We start from the raw sequence: 20,840 nt of genomic DNA, 5'->3' as shown, positions 1-20,840 counted from the left end.
ATTGTTCCACAGGGTAGTTTTGATGCACCCTATTTCAGCATCAAGACTGCATGATAAGCTAATAGCTCAGGCCCTATTTACGAGGTTGCCAATGAGGCCAGCCTGATAGAACATGGAACTGTAGGAATTCCAACGCGTGCATTGACCAGTGAAGGTAGGCTTGTGGTAGACAGTGGAACAGAACCTCCCATTCCCCCACCACCCCTCCAAGACTGCTTTCTCAACTAGATTAGGAATTTTTGCAAATCCATCTCTGATGAGTACAAGATGGACAGCTTCGACACGATAACGGCTATTTTACCATTTTCATTCTAAGTGCTGAATCTGGGCAAAATTCAGATCTGACTTGGAAATCTGTTCTCAGGCACCCGCATATGCACTCAGCCTGAAAAAACTCACAGGTCTGAATCGTGCTGTGGGCGGGGCTTATCATACCCAAAACACTGCAGCTCTGATAGGAGCTCTGAACTGCGCATGTGCAGTAAAAAAAATTTGAAAAACTCTTCCCTATCACATCACTCCCGAGCTGCAAAATGCGGGAGCGATGGCCCACCCCCACAACATAACTGTCCCTCTTACCCACCCACCCCCCGGCTACCCAGACCGACCCCCTGCCCCACACCCCCTCCACCGGTCACCCGCAGAGTGGCAGTGGATCCTCCTGCCACCCCCACCACGACCACAGATCCATCTGGCCCACCTCCTCCCCCCACCACAGAACGATCGGGCCTCGCTCTCCTCCTCCTCCCCCACACCCCCACCAGAGAACCAACTGGGTTCCCTCCCCCCACACCAAAGAATGATTTGACCCCCCCCCAGAGAATGATTTGGCCCACCTCTTCCCCCCCCCACCCCCACCTCCAATCTGAGTTAGAGAGTCACTGGAAACTCTGAACTGACCTCTTTGGAAGCTGGAGCACCCGAAACAGACCTTTGCCGAGCATGTCTATTTTGCGCAGAATCTGGATGGGTGAATGTAATGGTAAAGGGGGAAGTGCTGGTAAAGTTGGACGCCCAGCTCATTAAGTAAATTTAAATTCATGCAAATGCATTTAAATTGATGTCATGCTCATTTTGGGCATGGTTCTGATCGCGGGCATTTTTGGGCCTTGGTAATGTGGGAACCTGTGCAAATGCGGACGCAGGTTGCAGTATTCGCCTCACACCCGACTTTACCAAGTTTTCGTGCTCGAAAATGGGCACAACGCAATGGTAAAATCAGGCCCGATATTTCTTTTTCAGCAATACTAAAGCTTTCACTGGTACATTTTGTTGCGTCAGTTCACAGGGACAGGGAGGGTCACACAGAAACAGGCACTAAGGGAATGTACAGGGTGATTAGCTAATTTTGATTGCACTATGGCATGATTTCATTTAGAAATTTGATTTGGAATGTTTTGTAATAGGTTTTATGTTTGCACTGTGGCCAAGTGAATGCTGTGATGGCCATTGACCAAGGTGTGGGACGGTTAGTGAATTGGAGTTGTGGTTACTGCTATCACAGTTCTTCATTTTGAGACAGAGTGGGAAGGGGCTACCAATGCTGCTCCCTCCCTCCTCGATCCTGTTGCTGCTCCTCAGGCACTCACTGTGTAAGCTGGTGGCTGTGGTGGTGACGTTATGCAGGATGCCACTCACAACCTTGATTCTTGATACCCGCTCTACCAAATACTGGAGGAGGGAACCGAGTGTAGGGTGTCGAAATTTGCTGATGACACCAAGATTGGTGGAACGGCAAATTGCGCGAAGGGTGTGGAGAGTCTGCAGAAGGATCTAGATAGGCTGGGCGAATGGGCCAGGAACTGGCAAATGGAATTTAATGTTGGCAAGTGCGAGGTGGTCCACTTTGGTAGGAATAATGGTAGGAAGAATTATTACTTACTTGGCGAAAAACTGCAGCAGGCGACGGTGCAGAGGGACCTCGGGGTCCTTGTGCATGAGTCGCAAAAACCCAGCCTGCAGGTGCAGCAGGTGGTCAGGAAGGCTAATGGGATGCTGGCCTTCATAGCGAGGGGGATTGAATATAAAAGTAGGGAGGTCTTGCTGCAACTGTATAGGGCACTGGTGAGGCCGCAGCTGGAGTACTGTGTGCAGTTTTGGGCGCCGTACTTACGCAAGGATATTTTGGCCTTGGAGGGAGTGCAGAGGAGGTTTGCTAGGCTGATGCCGGAGTTGAGGGGGTTGAGCTATGAGGAGAGGCTGAATAAACTAGGCTTGTACTCGTTAGAGTTTAGAAGAATGAGAGGAGATCTCATTGAGACATATAAGATGATGAATGGGATGGATAGGATAGAGGTGGAGAGACTCTTCCCGCTCAGAAAGGACAGTAGGACTAGGGGGCACAGCCTCAAGATAAAGGGGGGTGGTTTAGAACGGAGTTGAGGAGGAACTTCTTCACTCAAAGGGTGGTGAATCTCTGGAATTCTCTGCCCGTTGAAGTGGTGGAGGCTGCCTCGCTAAATATTTTTAAGACGCGGGTTGATGGGTTTTTGATAAGAGAGGGGATTAAGGGTTATGGGGAGAGGGCGGGAAAGTGAAACTGAGCCACGACAGATCAGCCATGATCTTATTGAATGGGGGGGCAGGCTCGAAGGGCTGGATGGCCTACTCCTGCTCCTATTTCTTATGTTCTTCTGTTCTTACTGCTGGGTGCCCCTGGCACGGTGCTGGCAGTAGAAGCTGTGAATTAGCATTCCAATGCTCGATGGCATTTTGAGTGGCAGCGTGGCTTTCATTGTCTGTATGCTGGGCATGTGTGAGTAGCTGTGCAGTGGAATCAGTCCCTTTGTTGTCCAATAATTACCCTTTGGGGTTTTCTGTGGTTCAAATGAGTTGGCACAGTAGGCGATCACAGAATCAAGGCATCCTGGTTGCTCCAGGATATGGGGCCTTGACAGGCAGGACTCACTGTCTGTGGTCATACATCAGCTGAATGTTGAGCAGTGGAATCCCTTTTGGTTCTGTATCTGCCGAGTTCGCCTGTGATGTTGATGATCCCTTCAAACGTTGCTGGTGGTGAGGTCCTCCCTGCTGCATGTGCATTCAGCTGTGTTAACTGGAGCATTCAACTCAAAAATGGCACTGCTGGCATTAAAATTTGCTGCATGCTGACTGATGTCATGATCAGCCTATTCCTGCTGTGGTTATAACGTAATTAATATGGATTTATATATAGATAGTGTTTTAGGGATATGTTTAAAAATTCAGCTTCATGCTATGGTAGTGGGTGTGTCTGGATAACATTTATCCCAGTTGCTGGGAGAGCAGGGTATTTACTCATTATTGCTACATAGGGAGTGATTTTCCCAGCCACGTACTGCCTTTGTAGTGTAGTAGGCCAGGAGACTCTAGTGGAGGTCATTTTGTGAGCTCCCTGCTGGGTGCCAGGGCCTACGCACATCTCCAGCAGCCGGACATTTGACACCAGAAATTAGTGTGGAACAGCATAAATTATTTAAATTATAATTTAAATGCAATTCCAATGTCATTAGTGTACCCAGGACGGAAGTCGTCATGTCCGCTAGACTCTCCCCTCCATCGCAACTACACTGCCTCCATTCCGCACCCCCCCTCTCCACACCAGCCAGAAGTATTTCACTCTAGCAGGGTTTAGTATAGCTCGCCACTTGCAGGGAGTTGGCAGCCTTACCCAGCTGGAGTGAAAAGGTGGCAATCGAGGTCCCCCAGAGGATCGGGCACCAGGGTGCATTGCCCAAGAGGCAAAGTGCCAATTCCCATAGGGCAGCTTGTGTAGCTGGTGGCTGTTATGATGACATTATGCAGCATAGGGCATAGGGCATCTTGGCACTACCGACTGGGCATAGGGCAGTGCCAAGGGGTGGGACCTAATGGGGGCAGGGCCTGATAGGGGTTGGGGGCAATCTGTGGGTGTGGGGGGGTCCCACTGCCACTCTGAACTTTGGGCTAAGTGCCAGAGGGAGAAAGACCAGCGATCAGGGCTGGCTATCAGGGAGAGTGCAGCCTGCTGGGGAGCCAGTGAAGGTGGAGGATTGGGGGAGAATCAGAAGAATGGGGCTGCCAGAGTGGGGGGGTGTCAAGGCTAGCCCGGGCATTTATGGGGGCCAGTGATTGGGCTGTGGGGGGTCTTACACAGTTGGTGATGTGAGGGTCGTAGGGCTGGCAGACAGGGACCACTGTGCATGCACTGATCTCAGCACTGACAGATCGGAGCACGCGCAATGGCTCACTCAGCACTATGCTGCCGACCTCTCCAGTGGAAATAGGCCCTACCCCCAGCTTTTTGGATGGATTCATGCGAGGGCACTCTGAAATGCACAGAGTGTAGGTGATTCATTTTGAAACTCCTGCTGAAATGATCAGCGTAATTTACTCCAGCTTTCATGCAAATTCAACACTTCGAATATTTTGGGGAGAATCACCCCCATAGTGTTTACTTAGGATAGAGCTAATGGAATTTTCTTTATATATGAAGATTTCGCCTGACAAAGTCATGTGATAATGCGTTTAATGGGAGAAGCCAAGTCTATAAGAGGAAAAGCAGATTTTCAGTTCTGACTGGGATTTGATTGAAGACAGAATTCTACAGGCTGCTCTAAAACGCAATTTCTCTCTCTAATACTTCAAGACTGTCTACACTCATAACACTTATACTTATGATTGCTAACTGTATTTAAAGTAACATTTTCACCTATAAGAGGAATGTTGCTTATTTGGAACTGAAATAGTGATGTGTGCGAAATTAAAGTTGTTTCCTTTCATTTTTAAATATTGTTCAACTGTTCATAGTTACGCTGCTTCATTTGTTTGGATTATATTTAAACATTGTTATGAAATAAAACTTGTTTTACTATAAAAAGTCGTAATTTGTCAGCAGAATTACTTCTGGAACAAAGCATCCTAGCCTCACATTTATATCAAAATAGGAAAATTGTTGTGGCCTGGTCTGACATCCTAATGGAATTTGGTGTTCTGGCCCAGGACCCTATCACTGCATACTCCTGGCAGCCATTCATTGCAGCCTTATGCCCTTACCAATACGATACCTGGATTAACTGAAGAATGTAGATTAGGGGCAGATGTTTGATGACAAATCAACATCTGGCATGTGGGAGGCTTTCAAGTGTAAGTTGATGGGGATTCATGACCAGCACATTCCTGTAAGGATGAAGGATAAGTATGGCAAATTTTGAGAACCTTGGATAACGAGAGATATTGTGAGTCTAGTCAAAGAGAAAAAGGAAGCATTTGTCAAGGCAAATGTGGAATGCAAGGAAAGTAGAAAGAAACTTAAGCAAGGAGTAAGAAGGGCTAAAAGGGGTCTCTAGAAAGCATTGGCCAATAAAATCAAGGAATATCTCAAGGCTTTTTATACATATATAAAGAGCAAGAGGGTAGCCAGGGAGAGGGTTGGCCACTCAAGGACAAGGAAAGGGATCTATGCGTGGAGCCAGAGCAAATGGGTGAGATATTAAATGAGTATTTTGCACCAGTATTCACCAAAGAGAAGGACTTGGTGGATGCTGAGTCTGAGAAAGGATGTGTAGATAGTTTGAGTCATGTTGAGATCAAAAAGGAGGAGGTATTGGTGTTCTTGAGAAACATTTAAGTAGACAAGTCCCCAGGGCCTGATAGGATATACCTCAGAATACTGAGAGAAGCAAGGGAGGAAATTGTTGGGACCTTGAGAAATATCCTCACTGGCTACAGGGGAGGTACAGTAAAAAGTCTCATAACACCAGGTTAAAGTCCAACAGGTTTATTTGGTAGCACAAGCCACAAGCTTTCAGAGTGCTGCTCCTTCATCAGGTGAGTGGGAGATCTGTTCATAAACAGGCCACATAAAGACACGGCATTTCTACATTACAGGGGAGGTCCCAGAGGATTGGAGGATAGCCAGCATTGTTCATTGTTCCTTTGTTGCAGAAGGATAGTAAGAATAATCCAGGTAATTGCAGACCAGGGTGAGCCTTATATCAGTGGTAGGGAAATTATTGGAAAAGATTCTTCGAGGCAGGATTTATTCCCACTTGGAAATAAGTGGACATATTATTGAGAGGCAACATTGTTTTGTGACGGGGAGGTTGTGTCTCATGAACTTGATTGAATTTTTCAAGGAAGAAACGAAGATGATTGAAGAGGTTAGGGCAGTGGATGTTGTCTACATGGACTTCAGTAAGGCCTTTGACAAGATCCCTTATGGCAGACTGGTGCAGGAGGTGAAGTCGCATGAGATTAGAGGTGAACTAGCAAGGTGAATACAAAACTGGCTCGTTCAAAGAAGACAGAAGGTAGTAGTGGAAGAGTGCATTTCTGAATGGAGGGCTGTGACAAGTGGCGTTCCTCAGGGATCATGCTGGGACCTTTGCTCTTTGTAATATATATAAATGATTTGGAGGAAAATTTAACTGGTTTGATTCGTAAGTTTGAGGACGACACAAAGGTTGCTGGATTTGCAGATGGCAATGAGGAACATCAAAGGATACAGCAGGATATAGATTGGTTGGAGACTTTGGTGGAGAGATGGCAGATGGAGTTTAATCCAGACAAATGTGAGGTAATGCATTTTGGAAGGTCTCATAAAGATGGGAAATATATAGTGAATGGCAGAACCCTCAAGATAGGCAAAGGGATCTGGGTGTACAGGCACCCAGGTCACTGAAAGTGGCAATGCAGGTGGAGAAGATAATCAAGAAGGCATACAGCATGCTTGCCTTCATTGACCGGGGCACTGAGTTTAAAAATTGGCAAGTCATGCTGCAGCTTTATACAACCTTAGTTAGGCCGCACTTGGAATATAGTGTTCAATTTTGGTCGCCACAATTAGAAGGATGTGGAGACTTTGGAGAGGGTACAGAAAAGATTTACCAGGATATTGCCTGGTATGGAGGGCATTAGCTATGAGGAGAGGTTGGAGAAACATGATTTGTTCTCACTGGAACGACAGAGATCGAGGGGTGACCTGATAGAAGTCTACAAGATTATGAGAAGCACGGACAGAGTGGATAGTCAGAAGCTTTTTCCCAGGGTGGAAGAGTCAATTACTAGGGGGCATAGGTTTAAGGTGCGAGGGGCAAGGTTTAAAGGAGATGTACAAGGCAGATTTTTTACACAGAGAGTAGTGGGTGCTTAGAAGTTGTTGCCGGGGGAGGTGGTGGAAGTGGCTATGGTAGTAACTTTTAAGGGGCATTTTGATGAATACATGAATAGGATGGGAGTAGAGGCATATGGTGCCTGGAAGGGTAAGGGGTTTTAGTTCAGTCAGGCAGCATGGTCAGTGCAGGCTTGGAGGGCCGAAGGGCCTGTTCCTGTGCTGTAATTTTCTTTGTTCTTTGTAATTTGCCCCAAATTGCGTATGTGCTTAGTTGACACCATTTGGAGCTCTAATGGCTTCCGTGGTGTCCAAAATGCAGAAACAAACCCAATTCCTCACTGAATGAGTTTAATGTTGAACCTCTTCTGACTGAAATACCACAAGGGCTTTATCTGATTGTGCTTTCCTGCAACACTGCACATTGACTCGTGGTGTGTGCATTCTGAGACCACTTCCCAATTGGTGTTCTTTAAAAGCAATATTTGAAAAATCGGCTGGCTGCTTTCTCCTATTGAATAAATCCACACAGAGCCTATGAATTCAAACTGTGCATTGTCCAACCTTATCGGGATTTGGGATTTGTGTTCCAGAAGTTGTGACAGAAATTTGCATTAGAATATAGGCCTCACATAAATCAAAGAGAGTTCCCATGGTACAGGCTGATCTTGTAATTATAAGTCCGGATCAACCGAATGAATGGAGAAAAAAAATTGTTCAATGGACCACAGATAGCAAAACAGATGCGAGGTCTCTTTTTCAGAAACTAGTGAGTACAAGTTTTGCCTGCTTAGTGTGGAACTGTAACCTCCTCAAGTGCACCCGAATGCATACAGCACTCAAGACTGATGATTATTTTTTTCAGACCTGGAGTACCACTGTGTTCTGAATAGCAATAAACATTGCATCCCGATCACGCATCTCTTCAGCAGTGAATACTCGAATATGTAAATAAACCGTCTGCATTCGTGGGAGCCATGCCATTCACTGGAAGAACTGTAACTGAACCCAGGGATGCTGAACTCCTGGTACTGCTCACTATTAATGCCGTGGGATTGTACAGTCAGAGCAAACCGCTTATTTACTTGGGATTTACAGTGTCTTACTCCTTCAGCTATTACACAGGCTTGTTCAGAACCACACTACTTGGCAGGATTAGATCCAGTGCAGAAGGAAATGGCACTCTCTCTAAAACTTTTGAGTAATGACAGAAGTGTTAAAGTGCACTGGAAAGCATGGTAAAGATGAACGGGTAGCCAGGAGCTTTGATCACAACCCTGTGTTCGTTCAAAAGAACTAATGGATAGCTGGAGATGCTGTGGTATTAGTCTGCTAATACTCATTCTAATGCTTTGCAAGGTGGGTACGCTCTTTATACATTGAAACAGCAGCTTGCTCATTAGAAAACACTGGTGGAACTAAATTGTCAAGTGTGAATGTGCCTCATCAAGTACCTCATAATATGACAGGTACCTCTACACACAAACCCAATCGATAATATCTTTGTCTCAGTTCTTTTGTGTCTTTGGGCAGTTAAGTTCTTTGTCTGTTCAGTTACAATTATTTATCTGAGTACATTAATAAGCTATTCATCAGGTCTTGTTTTCAGTTACGGGAAACAGTTAATGAAGACCAAACATTTTTGAAGTGATTAAATGATTAAACCACCCTGAGGCTTTGTTTTCAGAGTGAAGTGGTGCCTTGTTCATGCGATGTCCTTAGGATTTTCAATGTCTTGGAAGTATGAGTATTTCAGATATATGTTAATCCGATAACTTTGGATCAAACTGAAGTAGATTGAAGTAATGGGAATTTTTAAAAAAGTTTAATATAACTATACTTCATGTATGCTGTGATAATAGTAGTTTTACTGTAGTTTCGTGTCTGCTGATTCTCTTTGTCTCTTCGCTGTAGAAATTCATTTGTTGATGGTTGCCATGGTTGTGGAGCAGAGTAAAATTACATAATGCTCATCGCACCCTGACCTGCCTAACCAGTAAAATAACTTGATCCAGCCTTAACATTTTGAGAGCTGTTAGTCTTTCGTGACTTATAGCAGAGCAATGCTAAGGTAAATTACTCGGCTTAAAGTATTGGAGAAAATAAAGCTGGCTAAAAGAATGAGGATAGTTCAAAGAGAATAGAATATATGTAACTATATTAGTAATACCATATGTATTATATATTTTGAAAAAAATGCTTTCAGTTAAATAAATCCTTTATTAAATCCATTTCCCATCTGTTGATTGAAATGATAATGCTGGTTCCTAATACTTACTTATTAGTGTCACTAGTAGGCTTACATTAACACTGCGATGAAATTACAGTGGAAATCTCCTAGTTGCCACATTCCAGTGCCTGTTCAGATACACTGAAGGAGAACTTAGCATGGCTTTTGGACCGTGGCAGGAGATTCTGGAGGGAACCTACGCAGACACGGGGAGAACATTCAAACTCCACACAGACAGTGACCCAAGCTGGGAATTGAACCCGGGTCCCTGGCACTGTCAGGCAGCAGTGCTGACCAGTATGCACTGTGCTGCCAGTTTCTTTGAATGTATGTTTGTGTGTGTGTGTGTGTGTGTGTGTGTGTGTGTGTGTGTGTGTGTGTGTTTGGTAGGGGGAAGGACATGTGGTGTTGGAGATAAGGCAAAGGTGCTGTAATTGTGTAAATATATGCAACTCAGTAGCACAGTGATTAGCACTGCTGCCTCACAGTGCCAAGGACCTGGGTTTGATTCCTAGCTTGGGTCACTGTCTGTGCAGAGTTTGCATGTTCTCACCGTGTCTGCATGGGTTTCCTCCGGGTGCTCCTGTTTCCTCCCACAGTCCAAAAGACATCCTGGTTCGGTGCATTGGCCATGCTAAGTTCTCCCTCAGTGTACCTGAACAGGTGCCAGAGTGTGGTAACTAGGAGATTTCCAGAGTAACTTCATTGCAGTGTTAATGTAAGCCTACTTGTGACACTCATATGTAAACTTTAGAAACTATGTTTAATACATGTGATAACTGAAGGATAGCTGTGTCCAGAACTTCCCAAACAGTAGTACCTCAAAGTAGATACCTGTTTGACAAATTCACTACCCTTATCCTAAGACAAATATGGAAAGAATGATTCAATGTTTTACTGCATACAAACTTGATGAGAATTCTCAGAAAAATGATGTACTTGGAAAGAAAATCTAATGATGGCGACTAATTGTTGCACAAAGCAGTAACTTCTCCTTATCTCTTCCATTATAATTTTCTGCTGGTAAACGGTAACAAATGTCTCATGACCATGCAGTTAGTTGAAATCAAACTTGATCGCTAGCTGCAGAATAGCTCAGTTGCTGTTCCTGATAGTAAAACTCTGGATATAGCCTGCTGATTAAACACATAACTCAAAGCTGCATAGGTTTATGAGTTTGCACCAATCTGTGTTTATTGGCAGCTCAGATTCAGGAGTTTAGGGGAAAAAAACTGTCTTTTAAAATATTCTAGCATTCATAACCGTGAACACAGTAACCTCCCCTTTAATCTAATTCAGTAAATCATGCTCTTTCTTATTACGATGGGAACAACATTATTCAGCTCTTGATTAAAGGTGGTTATTTGCAGTTGGGCTAAAGCTGCCGTGTTCCGTGCTTTCAATTCATTCCAGATAAAGGTCAATCCCATCACGGAGATGCTGATGTGGGCAAAATGAGCCAATTTCAGGATTACAATCTACTTTCACTGTTGGAATAACCTTTTTAATTAAATTCAAATGACCCTGCATTTAATTCTGCGGGGTTTCCAATTCCAAACCGTTCTGTTGAGCTGCATGAAGGGATCCTAATAATGATTCTGTGTTTGCATCCCACAATGAATTAATATTAAATGTGGTGCCCAGTACAGAACTGAGCTGCACAGATTGGAAAGATCCCAGATATGAGACCAGCTTGTAACTGAGTTAGCTTATCTCACACAAGGTGATGGTCAGTGTGATGACTTTAACAAGACCCACGATATGGATCTCTTAGAATACGAGCTGCAAGATTAAAGCAGCAAGGGTGGCACGGTGGCACAGTGGTTAGCACTGCTGTCTCACAGAGCCAGGGGCCTGGGTTCAATTCCCAGCTTGGGTCACTGTCTGTGTGGAGTTTGCACATTCTCCCTGTGTCTGCGTGGGTGTCTTCCGAATATTCCAGTTTCATCTCACAGTCCAAAGGTGAGTGGGTTAGGTGGATAGCCATGCTAAATTTCCCCTTAGTGTCGGTGGGGGGGGACTAGTTAGAGTAAATGCATGAGGTTATGGGAATAGGTTAGGATTGTGGTAGGTGCAGACTCAATGGGCTCCTTCTGCACTGGGGGATTCTATGATTCTAATGCCTTACCCAGTCAGGGAACCATGCATGTGTATATAATGTGGAGTGTCAGGGTTACTGGCATTTCAGGATTATACTCTGTACCAAGAAGTACCTTTCTGAGTATTGGTGACTATATAAATTTGGTGAAGGGACATTGGCATCAGAGGAGTTATTTCATTCAAGTACAATTCCACCCTGGCCCAGGACGAGACAAGCCATCATGAACTTAACAGCCTGGTGCCACTCTCCAGCAACTACTGAACAAAGTGTACACTGGGAGGCAACAATAATGCATTTGCATGTGATGCCCTCAATTGTTGAACAGCTTTCAGACATTTAAAGATAAGGCAACCCTCTAGTGAATCTGTATCATCAGAAAAGAAAGACAAAATATTGGAAGATGGAAGAATATTCTTAACGGAAAGGGAAGCTTCACTGAGAGACCAATTGGAAGTGCTGACAGGAACTCAAACACTGAGGTCAGTTTGGACTCTGGGAGGTTTGAGGATAGCTGGGAGCAGGTATGAAATGTAATCACTGGCCTAAGTCCTGGGATATTGTAATTCACAATCCTCTCTTAAATGTTTTGGGCAGGAAGAGGGGGCAGGACAGCTTCCAGTCGGGAATTGTCAGGCTTTTCATACAGAAAAGTGACACGGCCAGTCTTTGGGAGGAATATTGTTGGGGAGAAGGGGAAGGGGAAGTGCCGACTTTCCATGGAAGGAAGTTCCCCCGAACCTCAAAGGGAACTTTTGCACCCTTCCTGGTGATCCACGTCCATCCTTCCCACCAATTGGCAACCTGCTTTAGCCTGATGGAAAGCGGTTACGGTTTCCCTCCAGTTATAATGCTCAGTAGCTAGGGATAAGGTAGCAAAAGATACTGAACTAGAAATCCAGAGAGCTGGACTAACCATTGATTCAAATGTGACATCTGGGCAGAAATATTATCCAGAGGCAGTTTTTCCTGTACAGTGCTGGTTAATATTAAATATCAGCTGGTGGACCTCAGCAGCACGACTTTAACATGGCAAACTTTGCTGGAGTCACTGCAGATGAAGACAGTGGACTGAGAAAGTGTACGGTGTGTTGGCCTTAGTTTTCCCTGGGCCTTGCTTCTCGGCCAGCTGTGCTTTCCGTTTTGGCACGCCTCTTTCTATGCCCTTTCCAACGGTCAGCCACCAGAGGTCACAGCCTTCAGCCACTGTCTCCCAGTTGTCAGTGTCAATATCTATCATCTTAATATCCCACTTGAAGGCATCCTTATAACGGAGCTATGGATGCCCAGCAGGTTGTGGTGCAGTGGCCTCTTCACCGTACAGGGGACCTTCGGGTACACAGCCGTCAACTATCTGGTGAATGTGGTTGAACACAGTAAAAAGTCTGACAACACCAGGTTTAAGTCCAACCCATTTATTTGATAGTAAACTCACTAGCTTTCGAGGTTACCCCCTTCGTCAGGTGAATGGAGAGTTCTGGCCTCACACAGAGCATATAAAGCACAGACAGTTTACAGATTACTGATTAGAATGCGAATCTTTACACCTAACCTGCTGTTCAAGTCTTAAAGTGGCCGACGGATAGTGCAACATGAACCCAAGATCCCTGTTGAGACCGGGCTACCAGAGACTGATAGCCAAGTTCCGCACACGAGTCAGAGACTGATAGCCAAGTTCCACACACATGAGGACGGTCTCAACAGGGATCTTGGGTTCATGTCGCACTGTCTGTAACCCCCGTGACTTGCCTGGGTTTGCAAAACCTCACTTACTGTACTGTCTGGAGACAATACACATCTCTTTAACCTGTGATCAGTGCTCCTTCCACTCACACTGTTGGCCACTTTAAGACTTGAACAGCAGGTTAGGTGTAAAGATTTGCATTCTAATCAGTAATCTGTACTTTATATGCTCTGTCTGAGACCAGAACTCTCCATTCACCTGACGAAGGGGGTAACCTCGAAAGCTAGTGAGTTTACTATCAAATAAATCGGTTGGACTTAAATCTGGTGTTGTCAGACTTTTTACTGTGTTTACCCCAGTCCAACCCCGGCATATCCACATCATGAATGTGGTTGAACCCACTGCTGACATAGTTAGCTCAGCAATGAGGGTATGCTGGTGGAATTAGCATATTCTAGGGCCTCCGAGCTGGTGGCTGTGTCCTGCCAAGAGATTCCCAGGATATGTCTGAGACAGCCAAGGTGATGGCAGTTCAGCTTGTTGTCTGCCTAGCAGTACGTTGTCTGGATCTCGCCGCTGGAGGAGAGAGAGCTGAGGATGCAGACTTGGCAGATTCACAGTCTAAAGTTTTCAGTCAGATTACTGCTGTTCCTCACTTTCTTACTCAGCTTGGACATAACAGCTGCAAATAAATATATCTGAATAAAAAGCTTTGTATCAGTAATAATCAAACTATTGGATTGTCAAACTCATCCAGTTGACTAATGTCTGTTAGGAAAAGAATGCAGTCCTTGCTTGGTCTGAAGCGATTCTAGATTGATAGCAATGTGGCTGACTGTACACTGCCCTCTGTGATGGCTGTAACAGCAAGTTGCTGAGGTATATTCAAGAAGACAGCTCACCACCACCTCCTCAAAGACAATTAGGGACGGTCAGTGAATGTTGACCTTGTCAGTGATGCCCACATCCCATGAATGAATAAGAAATGACAACTTTAGGCGCTGATCAACATTTAGACAAGAGGCCGGCAGGCACCCCAGCTGCAGACAAAAGTGACAGCATTAAAATCGGCCATTGGTGAGAAGAAAGCACAAAGCATACCCTCTCCATTTTAACCATCAGCTGGGAGAGTTAAACTCCTGGCATTATTTAGATTCTTTTGGACAAATTCGTTGCATTAATTGAACCATTGAAATTAAGACCTGAGATCTGTCATCTTGGTGGCATGATGGCACAGTGGTTAGCACTGCTGCCTCACAGCACCAGGGACCTGGGTTCGATTCCCAGTTTGGGCCACTGTCTGTGTGGAGTTTGCATGTTCTCACCATGTCTGCATGGGTTTCCTCCACGAACTCCGATTTCATCCCACAGTTCAAAAGATGTGCTGGTTAAGAGCATTGGCGATGCTAAATTCTCCCTCAGTGTACCCAAACAGGTGCCGGAATGTGGCGACTAGGGGATTTTCACAGTAACTCCATTATAATGTTAACGTAAGCCTACTTGTGACAATAATAAACCTCTCCTTAAATATCGGTCAAAATTCAGCACTAAGCAGTTGATACCTCACATTTCTCCCCCTTTCCACTGCAAAGTTTGTGTTTTAGTTTGAATAGATTATTGGAAAAGCAATGAGAGTTTAGATATAATTTACTGCAGATACTATTATCTGTGGTACCAGTGTGACGATACGTTTAACTCAGAATGGTTAGACCAGCTAATTCGATTTTCTGCTTTGACGGATGGGTTGGCATCTGAGAAAATAAAGTGGAATTTCACGTGGCTTGTCTTTATGTCCTGAGAGAGACAGATATTTTGTGTTACTCTAGAAGAGCCTGCTGACAAACACAGATAAAGCAGGGCCATCAGAACAGGAGCAGTCTCTTTGTTTGACTGCACGAGGAATGATGAGTTACTGGAGGTGAAGGTCTCTGGAGAAATAAAATATAATCAGCTCTTGTCGTAACCTAATTCTGTGTTCATGGTTCTTGATTACAGGCAATTCACAATAATAAAACCGTGTGCAAAATTAAGGATTTGTTGGTTAGCACTGCTGCCTCACAGCGCCAAGGACCTGGGTTCGATTCCAGCCTCGAGTGATTGTCTGCGTGGAGTTTGCACATTCTCCACATGTCTGTGTGGGTTTCCTCCAGGTGCACTGGTTTCCTCCCACAGTCCAAAGATGTGCAGGTTAGGTTGATAGGTCATGTTAAATCGCCCCTTAGAGTCAGGGGGATTAGCTGGGTAAATATGAGGAGTTAAGGGGATAGGGCCTGGAGGGGTGGATTGGTATCAGTGTAGGCTCGATGGGCCAAAGGGCCTCCTTTCTATAGTAGGGATTCAACGATGAAAAGACAATTTCCATGAAACATTCCAAGTGCTCAGCTTCAAACAAAAAACATTTAATTTGTCTACCATTCACAAAAAATTAGGCCCCTTCCTCCTTAACCACCATTTTTGTACAATTTATAAATTACTATTCTGATTATTCCTAAAGACCAATCGAGTTACACAGCTCACAAAATTCACCTCGTCCCCTCCCCGCATCCCCTCATAGCAACAACCTCAACCGCAACACAACAACAACCTCACCCCCTCATAACAACAACCTCACCCCTTCACAACAACAACCTCACCCCTTCACAACAACAACCTCACCCCTTCACAACAACCTCACCCCCTCACAACAACAACCTCACCCCTTCACAACAACAACCTCACCCCTTCACAACAACAACCTCATCCCCTCACAACAACAACCTCACCCCCTCATAACAACCACCTCACCCCCTCATAACAACAACCTCATCCCCTCATAACAACAACCTCACCCCCTCATAACAACAACCTCACCCCCTCATAACAACAACCTCACCCCTTCACAACAACAACCTCACCCCCTCATAACAACAACCTCACCCCCTCACACCAACCACCTCATCCCCTCACAACAATAACCTCACCCCCTCATAACAACAACCTCACCCCCTCATAACAACAACCTCACCCCTTCACAACAACAACCTCACCCCCTCATAACAACAACCTCACCCCCTCACACCAACCACCTCATCCCCTCACAACAATAACCTCACCCCCTCATAACAACAACCTCACCCCCTCATAACAACAACCTCACCCCCTCATAACAACAACCTCACCCCTTCACAACAACAACCTCACCCCCTCATAACAACAACCTCACCCCCTCATAACAACAACCTCACCCCTTCACAACAACAACCTCACCCCCTCATAACAACAACCTCACCCCTTCACAACAACAACCTCACCCCTTCACAACAACAACCTCACCCCCTCATAACAACAACCTCACCCCCTCACACCAACAACCTCATCCCCTCATAACAACAACCTCACCCCTTCACAACAACAACCTCACCCCCTCACAACAACAACCTCACCCCCTCACACCAACCACCTCATCCCCTCACAACAACAACCTCACCCCCTCATAACAACAACCTCACCCCCTCACACCAACCACCTCATCCCCTCACAACAACCTCATCCCCTCACACCAACAACCTCACCCCCTCATACCAAACAACCTCATCCCCTCACACCAACAACCCCATCCCCTCACAACAACCTCATCCCCTCACAACAACAACCTCACCCCCTCACAACAACAACCTCATCCCCTCACAACAACAACCTCACCCCCTCACAACAACCTCATCCCCTCACAACAACAGCCTTACCCCCTCACAACAACAACCTCATCCCCTCACACCAACAACCTCAACCCTCATACCAAACACCCTCACCCCCTCACACCAACCACCTCATCCCCTCACAACAACCTCACCCCCTCATACCAAACAACCTCACCCCCTCATACCAAACAACCTCACACCAACAACCTCACCCCCTCACACCAACAACCTCACCCCCTCACACCAACAACCTCAACCACAACACAACAACAACCTCACCCCCTCACACCAACAACCTCACCCCCTCACACCAACAACCTCATCCCCTCACACCAACAACCTCAACCACAACACAACAACAACCTCATCCCCTCACACCAACCTCAACCACAACACAACAACCTCACCCCTTCACAACAACCTCAACCCTCACATCAAACAACCTCAACCCCTCATACCAAAAAATCTCACCCCCTACAACAACATTGTCCTCTCACAACAACAACCTCACCCCCTCACAACAACAACCTCAACCCTCACACCAAACAATCTCACCCCCTCACAACAACAACCTCAACCCTCACACCAAACAACCTCACCCCCTCACCCCCTCATAACAAACAACCTCACCCCCTTTCAACAACAACCTCACCCCCTCATAACAAACAACCTCACCCCCTTTCAACAACAACCTCACCCCCTCACACCAACAACCTCAGCTCCTCACAACAACCTCATCCCCTCACAACAACAACCTCATTTCCTCACAACAACAACCTGACACACTCACAACAACAACCTCATCTCCTCACACCAACAACTTCATGCCCTCACAACAACAACCTCAACCTCTACACCAACAATGTCATCCACTCACACCAACAACCTCATTCCCTCACAATAACAACCTCACTGCCTCACAACAACAACACCCCCTCACAACAACAACCTCACACCACACAACAGCAACCTCACCCCCTCACAACAACAATCTCATCTTCTCACACCAACAACTCATCCCGTCACAACGACAACCTCATCCCCTCACAACAACCTCATCCCCTCACACCAACAACCTCATCCCCTCACACCAACAACCTTATCCCCTCACACCAACAACCTCATCCCCTCACACCAACAACCTCATCCCCTCACACCAACAACCTCATCCCCTCACACCAACAACCTCACCCCTCACAACAACAACCTCACCTCCTCACAACAACAACTTCATCCCCTCAGGACCCTCATGGTGGTTAGCTAATTATTTGCAACTACATGGCCCCTTGGGAGCAAAGTGGCAATGTTGTTGGGATCTTACCAGAGGTGGACCGGACCCCGTCCAGCTTCCCCGTGCCTCTGGTGGTGATGGTGGAGGCCGGTGGAGTTACTGGCTGCCTGGTTTCACGGGCATTTTCACTCGAGTTGTCTCTCCCACCCGTGCTGTCTGCTCCTTGTGTTTGGATTCGGCTCCAGGAGCAGCTTGTTAATTGGTTGTCTCCAGGAAAGTCCCACAGTTGTGTGGAAATGATATTTAGAGCTAAAGCAGTGAGACTCTGCTCCTCAGCCCACTGCCCACAGTCACCTGGCTCCCTCCCAACTACCATTATTATGCTCCTTTCAACAACCATGGGGACCCCCTCCCAGCTGCCACCTTTCCTCTGCCACCTTGACCTGCCCACTGAGTTGACAACCATCTCCCAAACACCACCTAATCTCCCTTGCCAACTGCCACCATGACCCCTCTTCTAACCACCAACTTGACATCCTCCACCGCCACCACCTTGACTCCTCCCAATCCCCTACTCAAGCCATTATCCAACCCCATTACTGACCTCCATCCCACTGGTCCCACCCCAAACCAGATCCCCTACATTACAGCCCAATTGCCTGAGTACCCTCTGTGTCATTGCTTCCTAGCCAGCCTCATTATCTCATTTGTGGTCATGTTCATGATATCCTTTCCTTTCCCAGTCACAACTCCTTGTATTCTGTTTTCTGTTAAGAACCGACTTGAGATCTGCCCCTAATAATAACAGCCCAGGTTCAAAGCCTGATGACCAATCCGCTGCCTTGAATTCCATCAGGCCCAATATCAGGTGCAGCTTGGATCTATCTGTTCAGCTCCCTCTACCCACTTCCGTCAAGCCTCAAATTTCTACTTCCATGTTGTGAAGGGATGAAGTTGTTGGTGTGAGGGAGGTGAGGTTGTTGGTGTGAGGGGGGTGAGGGGTGAGGTTGTTGTTGTGAGGGGGGTGAGGTTGTTGTTGTGAGGGGGTGAGGTTGTTGGTGTGAGGGGGGTGAGGGTGAGGTTGTTGTTGTGAGGGGGTGAGGTTGTTGTTGTGAGGGGGGGTGAGGGGTGAGGTTGTTGTTGTGAGGGGGGTGAGGTTGTTGGTTTGAGGGGGGCTGAGGTTGTTGGTGTGAGGGGGGTGAGGGGTGAGGTTGTTGTTGTGAGGGGGTGAGGTTGTTGGTGTGTGGGGGTGAGGTTGTTGGTGTGAGGGGGCTGAGGTTGTTGTTGTGAGGGGGTGAGGGGTGAGGTTGTTGTTGTGAGGGGGTGAGGTTGTTGGTGTGTGGGGGTGAGGGGTGAGGTTGTTGTTGTGAGGGGGGTGAGGTTGTTGTTGTGAGGGGGGTGAGGTTGTTGTTGTGAGGGGGGTGAGGTTGTTGTTGTGAGGGGGTGAGGGGTGAGGTTGTTGTTGTGAGGGGGGTGAGGTTGTTGTTGTGAGGGGGGTGAGGTTGTTGTTGTGAGGGGGGTGAGGGGTGAGGTTGTTGTTGTGAGGGGGCTGAGGTTGTTGTTGTGAGGGGGTGAGGGGTGAGGTTGTTGTTGTGAGGGGGTGAGGTTGTTGGTGTGTGGGGGTGAGGGGTGAGGTTGTTGTTGTGAGGGGGGTGAGGTTGTTGTTGTGAGGGGGGTGAGGTTGTTGTTGGGGCTGTGAGAGGGGTGAGGTGGTGTTGTTGTGAGGGGGGTGAGGGGTGAGGTTGTTGTTGTGAGGGGGGTGAGGTTGTTGTTGTGAGGGGGGTGAGGTTGTTGTTGTGAGGGGGTGAGGGGTGAGGTTGTTGTTGTGAGGGGTGAGGTTGTTGTTGTGAGGGGGGTGAGGTTGTTGTTGTGAGGGGGGTGAGGTTGTTGTGAGGGGGGCTGAGGTTGTTGTTGTGAGGGGGTGAGGGGTGAGGTTGTTGTTGTGAGGGGGGTGAGGGGTGAGGTTGTTGTTGTGAGGGGGGTGAGGGGTGAGGTTGTTGTTGTGAGGGGGGTGAGGTTGTTGTTGTGAGGGGGGTGAGGGTGGGTGAGGGGTGAGGTTGTTGTTGTGAGGGGGGTGAGGTTGTTGTTGTGAGGGGGGTGAGGTTGTTGTTGTGAGGGGGTGAGGTTTGTTGTGGAGGGGGGTGAGGTTGTTGTTGTGAGGGGGGTGAGGTGAGGTGTTGTTGGTGAGGGGGTGAGGTTGTTGTTGTGAGGGGGGTGAGGTTGTTGTTGTGAGGGGGTGAGGGGGTGAGGTTGTTGTTGTGAGGGGGTGAGGTTGTTGTTGTGGGGGGTGAGGTTGTTGTGTGGGGGGTGGGGTGTGGAGGGGGTGAGGTTGTTGTTGTGAGGGGGGTGAGGTGGTTGTGTTGTGAGGGGGGCTGAGGTTGTTGTGTGTGAGGGGGGTGAGGTTGTTGTGTGAGGGGGTGAGGTTGTTGTTGTGAGGGGGGTGAGGTTGTGTGTTGTGAGGGGGGTGAGGTTGTTGTTGTGAGGGGGGTGAGGTTGTTGTTGTGAGGGGGGTGAGGTTGTTGTTGTGAGGGGGGTGAGGTTGTTGTTGTGAGGGGGGTGAGGTTGTTGTTGTGAGGGGGGTGAGGTTGTTGTTGTGTGGGGGGGTGAGGTTGTTGTTGTGAGGGGGGTGAGGTGGTGTGGAGGGGGTGAGGTTGTTGTGAGGGGGGTGAGGGTGTGTGGTGTGGGGTAGGTTGTTGCTGCAGGAATTCACCCAGGCTCCTTCGGCAGCATCTTCCAAACCCATAAATACAACCAATTAGAGGACATGAACAGCAGATACCTGGAATTCCACTGCCTGGAAATTCCCCTCCAATCCACTCACCATCCTGATTTGGAAATTTTGTTTTAAAGT

General features: G+C 47.0%; 1 protein-coding gene across 2 annotated transcripts in view; it reads left to right on the top strand.

Moving 5' to 3' along the window:
• Positions 1-20,840, top strand: part of LOC145349090 (protocadherin Fat 4) — a 174,709-nt gene that overhangs the window by 7,339 nt on the left and 146,530 nt on the right. The window contains exon 1 of one of the 2 annotated variants that reach the window (XM_080197420.1): positions 8,348-8,428. The exons of the other annotated variant lie outside the window; for it this stretch is intronic. Coding sequence (XP_080053546.1) covers positions 8,369-8,428 — 60 coding nt within the window. The 5' untranslated portion in view covers positions 8,348-8,368. Of the gene's footprint in view, positions 1-8,347; positions 8,429-20,840 lie in introns of those variants that run through there. 2 annotated transcript variants of the gene reach the window in all.

This window comes from Carcharhinus amblyrhynchos, chromosome 10, assembly GCF_965287045.1.
Source record: "Carcharhinus amblyrhynchos chromosome 10, sCarAmb.v2.hapA, whole genome shotgun sequence".
In the NCBI taxonomy this organism is placed as follows: domain Eukaryota; kingdom Metazoa; phylum Chordata; class Chondrichthyes; order Carcharhiniformes; family Carcharhinidae; genus Carcharhinus; species Carcharhinus amblyrhynchos.
Note: the sequence above shows the minus strand (reverse complement) of the source record. Positions and strands in the feature narration are given on the sequence as shown.